An 11,544-nucleotide genomic window follows, 5' to 3' on the forward strand; every position below is an offset into this window, starting at 1 on the left:
CAGGTCACGTAGCCCTTCATACGATCAGTGCTCACGAAGTAGCCCTCAGGCTCAAAAAGGTTGCTGAGCCTTGATTTATGATATGACAATTTGAAATTTTGGTACAGATTTGAACAAAAATCATGGAAGTTGATACATATGATTTGCCTTTGCGGGGCACATAAAATCACGCGGTGGGCTGGATCTGTCCCCTGGGCCTCGAGTTTGACACCTGTGCACTACAACATCAGTGACCCTTAATGATTAGTAGTTTACGTTTTTGTGTTCCATCGATCCCTACAAGGTTATAGATGATTTAGCTAAATTGTTGATATGGTTAAAAGGAAAAGATAAATTAATAATAGCATAGGTCATAATGTAAGTGGGTGTGTTTACACTTCTAAGAGAAAATGTCCAAATCTTTCCACGTTATTCAGTTCACCGATTTGCATATTTGAAGGGTGTCATTTCTTCTCAAACTCCTGAGCTCATTATTGCTATTGTTATATAAATAGACACGTGTAGGATGATCTTCCGACAGTCTCCCCTTCCATCAAAGCGGCGCACGTGTAATCTATCGTTAAGACCTCGACCTGAAGATGAAAAGGGTCTCGTTTTACGCGCAATACTTGTATTATTATACCGGCGCTGCATTCTCCACAAATGGCGTCTTTTCATTTGCGAGGATGAAAGCACATTTGCATGCACTTCACATTATCACAGCAATCTTGGTTTCTTTCTGATAACCTCAATGTTTTTTTTTTTTTTTTTTTTAATGGATGTATGAACAAGCACATCCTTAAATGTATTTCATAGTCGTGATGTTATTATGGCTTCAACACGGAGTAATGCGTTTGATCTCTAATTCATCCATCCATTTTCCGAGCCGCTTATCCTCACAAGGGTGGTGGGTAAGTGCTGGAGCCTATCCCAGCTCTCAACGGGCAGGAGGCGGGGTACACTCTGAACTCGTTTCCAGCGAATCGCAGGGCACATTTAGACAGACAGCAGTCGTACTCACAATCACACCTTGGGGCAATTTAGAGTGTCCAATTAATGTTGCATGTTTTTTGGGATATGTGGGAGGAAACCCACACAGGCACAGGGAGAACATGCAAAGTCCACACAGGCGGTCCGGGATCGAACCAGGTACTTCAGAACTGTGAGGCCAACTGAGCTGATCCACGGTTCCGCCGTTTAACAATATAGTCTTGAAATTAAAGTATATTGAGATCCCGAGATCCCTCTAGTGGCCATAAAAGACGTTACAATGGGTCGATGAATTTCCAAAGCAGTACATTTTGATAGTTGCGGTCCACTTGGTTTTTTTTTTTTTTTTTTTTTTTTTTAAACACAATACATTTGCATTCAGTCTTTTACAACTTTTTGTTTTCATTCATTTCTATGGGTCCGTTTCTATTGGTTTATTACTTCAATACATGTGATTGGAATCGTTTAAATACAGTATTTTGCTGTCCTAATTTTGAGCAAATTGTAGATTTTTGAAGGGTGCACAATGTAACATTGGCTTGCCGTAATCCCAAAAGAATTTATGAAAGAATGAAACTTTTGTAGGTGGCTTTATAAAATTTGAGTTGAGTCATTTCTTTTCCGTTAGCGACACCGATTGGTGGAAGTCAGCAAGTACAGCCTTTGACGAGCTGTCGTTATACGTCCAAATACACAAATGTGTTTATATGTTTTTGAAAACTATATTTCATCACCTTACAAAAGTTGATCGGGGTTTTAGTACGGTGTTGTAATTAGTATTATTTTCTCTGTAAAATTCGTGTGTGGAATGTAACAGCCACATATATGGTGTCAGTCTCCGCATTTTCGAACCTAATTATTTCTGTTTCACCTTAAGCATTCTAATATGTCGAGCCAATAAATTAGTTTTAATTAATCACTATGTTTTTCCAACATGTAGACCGACGCTCTTGTTACTGTATGCGTTACGCATGGATTTGGTCAAAAGACGAAAGCGAATATACGAAGCACGAGATGGTTTTACTTGTACGTCAGCATGAAGGCTAACACTAGCGCTAGTAGCTTTGAAACGACTTATTTCAGCTATAATACGCCACCGAAACGTCACCTAGAGTCGTGTTGCCAATTATTAATAAGTGAATATGAGAACTATCCATGGCAGGATATTAAAACGTATATTAAGAAGTAGCTAATGAACAGTTTCCGTTGTTTTGAAGTCATACAGGAAGTAGCCAGCAGGCGGGTTCTCCTCAAGGTGGCGACAAAAACAACGCTTTCTCGAAGCCAAAACAAGACCAAAAGCGTCTTGAGTAAGGTAAAAAGTAAGGTCAGGGTTTAAAACAGAAAAAGGTTATCCCCCGTCTAGATTTTATAAAAAAGTAATACTTGCGTGCCGTGTAATGAACGGAGAGACAGCCACAAAGATGGCAGCCACTTGTCTTGGTGTTATAATTTATGGTCAGAATTCCATACATGGGCCTATTCACAAAATGTGTCCTCTATGTTTACCTTAGAGCAGTGGTGTTGAATACATTTTTAATACTAACGGACTTTTTCTCCCTCAACTATGCATTATTATTCACCATCGTGATCTGGTTGCCAGCCAATTGCAAGGCACTTGGAGGCACAACAGTTGCACTCTCAATCACACCTAGAGGCAGTTTAGAGTCTCCATTGAATGCATGCTTTTGGGAAATATAATTTTTTTTTCAAATGAGTCATTCAAAACTCCCCTGTTGCACAGCAAAACTGTCTTGGAAAAAAGAATAATGTGTCTTATGTCGATCTGTGGCACAAATCTGTCTAGTTTTGCCAACAGGTGAGATCCTATCTCTTGGGCTGAGATGGTTCTGGAAGCCCTGCGTCGCTTCGGGAGGCAGCTCGTGCGGGTCAAGGTGGTGGACGGTAGCACCGACGACACCCGCCTGGCGCGGTGCCTCAACACGTACGACCTGGTGGCGCTGGGTGTGGGGAGCACGCTGGGTGCCGGCGTCTACGTGGTGGCCGGCGACGTGGCCAAAAAGAGCTCGGGGCCCGCCATTGTCCTGTCCTTCCTGATAGCGGCGGTGGCGTCCATCATGGCCGGCCTGTGCTACGCCGAGTTTGGCGCCCGCGTGCCCAAAACGGGCTCGGCGTACCTTTACAGTTACGTGACGGCCGGAGAGCTGCTGGCCTTCATCACGGGATGGAACCTACTCATCTCTTACGCCATTGGTGAGATATTTAGATTCACTACTTGTAGGGGTGGCTGGAAAGTGTTGGCCTCACAGTTCTGAGATCCCGTGGGCTCAATCCTGTACCCGCCTGTGTGGAGTTGGCATGTTCTCCCCGTGCCTGCATGGATTTTCTCCGGGCACTTTGGTTTCCTCCCACTTCCCAAAAACATGTAACAATAATTGGACACTCTAAATTGCCCCCAGGTATGACTTGTTTGTCTCTATGTGCCTTGCGATTGACTGGCAACCAGTACCCTGCCTCCTGCCCTTTGACAGCTGGGATAGGCTCCAGCACTCCCGCAACCCCCGTGAGGATAAGCAGCTGAGAAAATGGATGGACTATTCATAGGTTGAGTACGTGGTGGTTTGGTGTGATTTCCCAGTATCAGTTCTCAGACTTCAAAATTTGGTCGAGTTTGAAAGTTCAGTGAGTCGACTCACAAAAGTCTCAGCACCCCATACCCACAAAGACAGGAAATCTTTCATTTGGGTTTGAACTTGCCATTTAGACACCAATTTTAGCCATTTTCTGAGATTTTACAAAAACCAACTTCGAGAGATTTTGAACAATTGCAACCAAATTTAAACTAATGTTGTCTTCATGCTGACTATCATCGCGAATATTTGAATCGTTAATTACTGTAGTATCGCTTTTCTCCAGGAGAGGGCAGTGGAAGATCAAACTAAATCTGTTCTGTGAAGATTACAAATGAGCGTTTGGGTAGCGCAAAAATAAAATAAAATGTCAGCGTGTTTGTTGTGCATAAAAATGTAGTTCAAAAGACTGTGTCCCGCCATGTTGCTTAGGCTGCACTGCAGCGTCTATTCACAGGTGCGATCCCACTACTGAGCGGCACGGGGGTTTTGACCTGCTCCGTTTCCGACCTGGGCCGGTGCACCCCTCCTTAGGCGACCTGGTGATCACGAGCTCCCCCAGCGAGCACCGTATCGGTACCGAACTTAGCGCGGACACCCGCTCGACATAGTCCGCTGCAGCCCAGAACTCGTGAGCTCAAGCGATTCCCCCAGCCTCAGCCTCCCAGTGACTTGGATTACAGGCACGCGCCACCGCACCCGGCGAGGGTGGACAGCGCTACTGCTGCCTTCCACGTCAACGAATACGACGTCACCAGGTGCAATGGTGACATCTAGTGGTCCTCGTATACAGTCTCGGCACCGAAACCTGTGAATCTCTCACCTGAAAGTCAATCATGCATAAATCCCTTTGCTGAGCTGCTTACGCTGGCACATTCTAGTACTCTCGGACATGGCAGTAAAATGGAATAATTTGCCGTAAAACATGAAAACTAATACAGGGAGTTTGAAAATGCAGTCCTCAAAGACAAAAATGAAATTTGGTAGGCTTGCCTTGACAAAAAGTCAAGAAGTCATCACCAAAAATGCACGGGAAGTCTTCCATTTAAATTTAAACCTGCCCGTGTGTCATTTTTGACCATTTCCATGTGTCCTTCAGACAAACTTATTTTGTCCATTTGCAACCAAATTGGAGACGATCGTTTGTGTGTGGGAAGGACATGCTGACAACGTTCGATGACACGTCCTAAAAGTCCACCGACTGCGCCCTGAAGAGATTTTGTCACACTTTGTCCACAGGGACGTCGAGCGTGGCCAAAACGTGGAGCAGCACCTTCGACACGCTCATCGGCGGCAGAATTGGGAGGTGGACCAGGAACCACATACCCATGAACTCGCCGGGTGTCCTCGCAGAATACCCCGACGTCTTTTCGGTGTTCCTCGTGGTGATTTTGACAGGTCAGAACTTGAACTGAAATAAAGGCCGCGGTTCAAACACTGATAAAGTTGTTCAACATGTTAACAGTAATGACAAGCGTATTTAGTGTGTTACATTGACTGTCATTTTGAACTCGTCATAGTAGCCTCCACCTTCTCTAAAGCCCCATTTCCAGGTACAGTGTGGTTGCATAAGTGTGCACACCCTCTTGTAACTGGAGATGTGGCTGTGCTCAGATTACTCACATTCAAAGGCATGTAAAACTGCACACACGAAACATTTCCAGGCCTCCTCGGCTTCGGTGTGAAGGAGTCTGCACTGGTGAGCAAAGTGTTCACCAGCATCAACATCATGGTTCTGATGTCCGTAATGGTCAGCGGGATGATCAAAGGAGATCCCAAAAACTGGAGCGTGAATCCGGACGACGTCCTCAGCGCCGCCATCTTGTCCTCAACCAAGTGAGCAATTAAGCAACTTGATAGTCCCCAAACTACTATTTCTGAGTCTTTTTGTGCATTTTCAGCGCTACAGATATTTCGTCTTTAAAGAAAAGTTTGGGAGCAGGGGGCTTCATGCCTTTCGGCTGGACCGGGGTCTTCTCTGGGGCCGCCACCTGCTTCTATGCCTTTATTGGCTTTGAATGTATCGCCACTTCAGGTGGGAGGAAAGAGTTTTTCCCTGTAGGAAATTCACCCCGTTTATTAACGGTACAGTGTTATGAGTCGCATTTTCGTATTTCAACTGTTATACAAATGTACAAAACATTCACAGGGAACAAAAAGTCATATTGCAACAAACCTTTTTATTCAAGAATAAAATCCTATTGTTACAGAAAATCAGCAATTTTATGAGAAAAAAATCTGAAGTTTAAAGTCGTTTCAAAAAACATAATGAAGAGGGAACCGGAGGATGTTTACAGAACGGTGATGTCACGTTGAATATAAAATATTTACGTTCAGGTGAGGAGGTGAAGAACCCGCAGAAGGCCATTCCCATCGGGATCGTGAGCTCGCTGGTCATCTGCCTCATGGTGTACTTGGGGGTGTCGACCGCCCTCACCGTCTTGATGCCTTACTACCTCCTGGACCAGCACAGCCCCCTGCCGGGGGCTTTCAGCTACGTGGGCTGGTGGGTCGCCACCAACGCCGTGGCAGCCGGTTCTCTCTGCGCTCTGTCCACCAGGTGAAACTAATCATAAAACAAGTCATTTTTTTTTCTCTTGAGTATTGTTATAGAAACAACGAAATTGGTAAATTGCCCCTAGGTGTGATTGTGAGTGCAAGCGGTGGTTTGTTTCTATGTGCCTCGCAATTTGATTGGCTGGGGACCAGTTCAGGGTGTACCCTGCATGCTGCCCAAAGATAGCTGGTACTCCTGCAACCCTTGTGAGGATAAGCGGGTCAGATAATGGATGAATGGATGGAAGAATAATATTTGAAGATCTTTTTTACGGGGAAATAGTTGTAATCATGCAAGAAGTACGGAAAATGAATCCATATTGTAATTGAAGAGTTCAGAAATGTACATGTACTGACTTTTTTTTTTTGCTGCAGTTTACTGGGCGCCATGTTCCCCATGCCCAGAGTCGTCTGGGCCATGGCAGAAGATGGCCTCCTCTTCCAGTTTTTGACGAGAATCAACAATCGGACTAAAACGCCTCTCCTGGCAACCATTGTGTCGGGCGTTGTGGCGGGTGAGTAAAAGATACTACCGTAATTTCCGGCCCATATGTCGCGACTTTTTTCACACCCTTTCAACCCTGCGGTTTATGCGGGGATGCGGCTAATTTGTGCATTTTTTTTTTCCTAACGGCTGCAAGGGGCCACTCGAACGTAAAAGGTAGGAGTGAGACCGGTGTAATATATGTGCCGAGGAAGTGACTTTTACCGGTCCGGCGCTGTGAGCGATGCGCTGGAATGTTTCTGCTGTGTCTCAGTGATTTTTACCGGTATGTTTTTTTTAACCAGACCTGTTTGCGTGGCGTTAGCGTTAGTGTTAGTGCGGCGCCAACGTTAGTGTTAAACTCTCTGTGTACTGTCTTTGTAAATATCTCGTGTTTCAGCGTGGGTTTCAATGTTGGCACTTGCAGCTTTTACACAGCTGCGGCATATGTATGTACCAAATGGTATTTCCTTTACAAATGTACTGGGTGAGGCTTACAACCAGGTGCGCCTTGTAAGCCGGGAATTACAGTAATTCTCTTTGCTTTACGATTAATTTTAAAGTCAATTTTAATTGGCAGTGGTGTTTAGTACTTGGTGTCTTTTTTTTATGATTGTTTTTTTTACCAAATTGGTTGGCATCAACATTTTAACATTTGGATTGAATTGTTGTTGCTCTCCCGCTGCTGCTGCTGTAGCCGTGATGGCCATGCTCTTCGACTTGAAAGATCTGGTCGACCTCATGTCTATCGGCGCTCTGCTGGCTTACACGCTGGTAGCTGCATGCGTCCTGGTGCTCAGGTAAGTTCGTCAAACACCATCTAATTTGGGGAGTAAAATCCGAGTTATAATTGTAGTTCCGATATCCCAACACGAGGTGAAGTGGGGGTGGGGGGCGGTGTTTCCAGCAGTTGTAGCTTTAGTTCAGTACTTCAGTGCTGTTAACGATAGTGGGTGGCTTTGTCTGTTATGAAGAGCTGCTCAGGAGGAAACGGATTCCCGAAAGGTGGAGAGTAGATGCAAGGAGTGAAACTTTACTCATATGGAAACCGTTTTACGGTGTAAACTAACAGGTACACTATTGTTTTGACTTAAGGCTGGTTAGGGGAACAAAAAATGATTTTGCAGACCTCAAGTTATGGCTAAGCAAGCCCGGTTTGACAACTACTGATCCGACATCAAGTCTAAAATGGTCTGTGGTGTGAAGGTACAAACCCGACGGGAAACCCCCCCATGAGATGACCCCTCAGGAGGAAATGACTACCAAGGGTGACATTGACATCCAGGGACAAGAAAATCTCTACTCCACCATTAGGTGCCTTGTGTTCCACCCAGACGAAGAACCCACTCCTCGATCTGGGTTCGCTGTCACCGTTTGCACCAGCCTACTAGGTGAGAAGCAGCAGCACTTTGATGCATAGACGTGATCTCTACTGCACTGATTTTATATTTATTGCAGTAGATGTCCAGAATGGAACCCCCAAATAAGCAAAGGATTACTGATTCTGAGGTTCCATTTTTTTCATTTTGGTCTGGTTCTCCCACCCAGTGGCCTTGGCCTTGTTTTTTAGCCTGGTGGCCATCACGCTCAGGCAGGCGGCTTGGTGTCCTGCTCTCTTGGGCGCCATCTTCGTGATGTGCTTGGGCCTCGCCGTCGTCGTGTGGCGCCAACCGCAGAACAAGACCAAGCTCTCCTTCAAGGTGATCGCTTCTTCTCTTCCCTTTTCAACTCCGAAGAAGAACATGTGAGTTGCAATCTCTGGTGTGTCCCCCTAGGTTCCTCTGGTGCCGTTCATCCCGCTAGTGAGCATGCTGATCAACACATACCTGATGATGCAGCTCATAAGAGGACCTTGGGTGCACTACACCACTTCCATGGCTATCGGTGCGTATTGTTATGACACGTGGGTATAAGTTCTTGTTGTTGTTATTACATGTTTCTTTCTAAAGGTGCTTATTCTATGGTACAAAGTCATAGGTACATATTGGAATGAGACTTGTCCAGAGTAGCTTTTTGTTATGACATTTCGCTATAAGTTCTTATTGTGACACGTTTGTATCTGACACATAGCTATTAAGGTCCTTGTTGTTATAACACTTATGGCTGTAGGGTACTTGTTGCCATGAAAAATGGCTATATAAGTGTCTATTGTTATGACGCAGACAGTCAAGTAATGATCAAGATTTATGTTTGTTGATCAGTAGTTAACGACTAATTTTAAATTTTGATCTCTACAAATGGATTTATAATTCTTCCAAGACTGATGGATTAATCAATTCCTTTTTTTCTTTTCTGTTCTTGAGTTTGTTTCTGCTTTGTAAGCTTTTGTCTGACTTGGTTTTGTCAAACAGGTTCTATTTAAGTGATCACTTGATGTAACAAGCCTGGAGGTAAACAGATGTTGGTGTGGTCAGTGGAAATGAACCCAAAAAAAAAAAAACGATTAGCCACAGTTGTTTCTTTATTTAACAAGGAGGGGAGTTACGTTTTCACACAGGGCTTGGTCGCCTTAAATATTTGTTTCCCTCAATAAAATTACTAAAGACAACATGTTATGTTTACTTGGGCTTTATCTGTTTGAGATTTACATTTGTTTGCTGATCTTAAACATTAAAGAAGAGAAACTGGGCAAAAATAAAAGCATTTGGGAAGGTGAGCAATATTTAATCCATCTGAAAATTTCCTCCAACCCGCTCTACCCTTCTTTGATCTGTTTATTCATTTACTTACCACAGTCTGGACCGTTGACTATAAATATTTCAAGTCCTCCACCCGAGTTATCTCTTGATTTACCCCCTTTAGTTCCTTATTTTCTGCACATACAGTAATACCTCGCCTTACAAAAACACCTCAAAAAATGTTGTCTCTAGTAACGAAGGAAATTCAGGATCCAAAAGGAAAAAATGGGCGCTGGATTCCCCAAATTCCACAGAATGTAAACATCCTGTATTTTGGTTTGTGTGGGGCGATATAGCTGCTCTCCCATTGGCTATCGCCGTAGCATCTTCCAGGCATCACATTTGCTCGGAGGGATGTCAATCTTTTTGTTGGGGGGCTTGGAACGAATTAGGCTATTTACATGTAAAATGCGCTTCTTCTTATGAAAACTTCACATTCCGAATCGACCTCTGGAACTGATTAATTTTGTAAGTGGAGGAACCACTTAATAATGCCTCTCTTCGGCTGATCTTCATTCCTCTCCTTTCACACATGGCCCCACCTAAATGCCATCTGCAAACATGGTTCATGAGGATTCTAATCTAATGTCTGTCAGCCGAGCCAACACCACTGCAAACAGCAAGGGGCTCAGGGCAGATCCCTGATGGAGTCCCACCTCCACCTTATACTCCTTTGTCACACCCACAGCACACCTCACCACCGTTCTGCTGCCCTCATATATATTTTCTGTACTATTCGAACATACTTCTCTGCTAGGCCAGACTTACTTATCTAGTCCCACAGTTCCTATCTCATCTCTCTGGAAACATCTAACATCTTGTAATTGTTTATTTCTGCAGGTTTGCTCATCTACTTCGGCTACGGCTTTCGTAACAGTGCACTTGCAGAGTGCAACAAGACAAACGAATGTAAACTGGACGGCCGGGGAGATGAACTGTGATTTTATTGTTAGAAGAGAGTCAAACTAAGACAGCGAAAGAACAGCCGGAGGCTGCTGACCAACATTTTTTATGATGGAATTTTTTTTTCCTTTATTTAGTGACAGCAGCCAAAATAAAGCACTTTGTACTTTTAGACACTTTTATCAGACCATCTGTTGTGCCTATTTACTCTTCAATAATAACCCGTTTATTTTTTTATGTAGCTGATTTCCATTAAAATTTGGGAGCTGAGATGAGGAAGATTACATTTTGCCACTGTTTGCTTGGTTTTCTCACAATTTTTAATGTTATTTTAATGAGAAATGGAGTTTTGTATAAAGGTGTACAAATAGATTCTTTTTGGCCCTGGCAGGGTCTGTGTAAACCACAGGTGTCAAAGTCAAGGCCCGGGGGCCAAATCTGGCCTGCCACATGATATGTGGCCCGTGAAGGCAAATCGTGTGTCAACTTCTATGAGTCTTGTGAAAATCAGTACCAAAATTTCATATTGTCATAGATGTGAAAACAAACTATTACACGCATTTTTTTTTGTTTACAAACATGAACGATTGTAGAAAATGATAAAAGAAAAAAAAAACATTTCCCTTGATTTCTGAGCCCAAAACTAGTTCAGAAATTTTGTCTGTAAATATGTTGAGGTGATTACATTTTTTAATAGTTTCAGTCATAATGGCCATTTGAGGGGAACTGAAATTACAATATGACCCGTGACAAAAATGACTTTGACACCAAGGTGTAAACTGTCAGTCATCATGTTCAAAGTTTGAGGAATGTAAAGTGAGTTACAGCCAATATTCCTTTTCATATTTTCTTACTTAATTGTGTTTTGTACTTTGGATTATTGAGTTTAATTTCCTGTTTTATTTAATTTTTGCATTTCGTCTCGTTTTTAATGTGTAACTTTTTGTAATTGTGTTTTCTTTTTAAATCACTTCTGATTGTGACTATAAACAAACACTTACATCGTTGTTCCAAGTTTCCAAAATGTGCTCCGTGCATGTTCTGTCATAAAGCTTTGAAACTTGAAAAATTAGATTGCAGTGGGGATCAATAGAAATGGCTGAAGTCACTCATTGCCTATCAGACTTCGTTGAGGCCCCAATTTAGGGAGAGTTTGTAGGTTACAGAAGGAACACCTAGTCAAATGCACGTTTTTCTTGATTTTTTTTCCCCCCCAATGTAAATAAGACGAAGCAGTTACAGGCAAGAGTTTCTGTGATGCAAAAACCTAAAGCCTAATGATGTAACTTGCAGATTTTTGCAAAGTGAGGAAGCTGGAATGCTGTACCCCAAAATCTGAACACAAGCACATTTCACAGGAAGG

The 11,544-nt window shown here is 43.3% G+C and overlaps 1 protein-coding gene across 2 annotated transcripts; it reads left to right on the plus strand.

The window, feature by feature from the left end:
* Positions 1 to 1,921: 1,921 nt before the first annotated feature.
* Positions 1,922 to 11,544, plus strand: LOC133504596 (high affinity cationic amino acid transporter 1-like). 2 transcript variants are annotated; one of them, XM_061827006.1, is made up of 12 exons: positions 1,922 to 2,291; positions 2,777 to 3,183; positions 4,800 to 4,958; positions 5,225 to 5,396; positions 5,462 to 5,595; positions 5,898 to 6,120; positions 6,492 to 6,631; positions 7,298 to 7,400; positions 7,807 to 7,991; positions 8,149 to 8,300; positions 8,376 to 8,484; positions 10,119 to 11,544. In XM_061827006.1, the coding sequence occupies exons 2-12, from the start codon at positions 2,814 to 2,816 to the stop codon at positions 10,217 to 10,219; spliced, it is 1,848 nt and encodes a 615-aa protein (XP_061682990.1). In that variant the 5' UTR covers positions 1,922 to 2,291; positions 2,777 to 2,813; the 3' UTR covers positions 10,220 to 11,544. The 2 variants fall into 2 exon arrangements, with proteins under 2 accessions (XP_061682990.1, XP_061682991.1); XM_061827007.1 differs by lacking the exon at positions 1,922 to 2,291 and having other exon boundaries at positions 2,698 to 3,183.

The sequence above is a fragment of the Syngnathoides biaculeatus genome, chromosome 8 (genome assembly GCF_019802595.1).
Source record: "Syngnathoides biaculeatus isolate LvHL_M chromosome 8, ASM1980259v1, whole genome shotgun sequence".
Classification (NCBI taxonomy): Eukaryota; Metazoa; Chordata; class Actinopteri; order Syngnathiformes; family Syngnathidae; genus Syngnathoides; species Syngnathoides biaculeatus.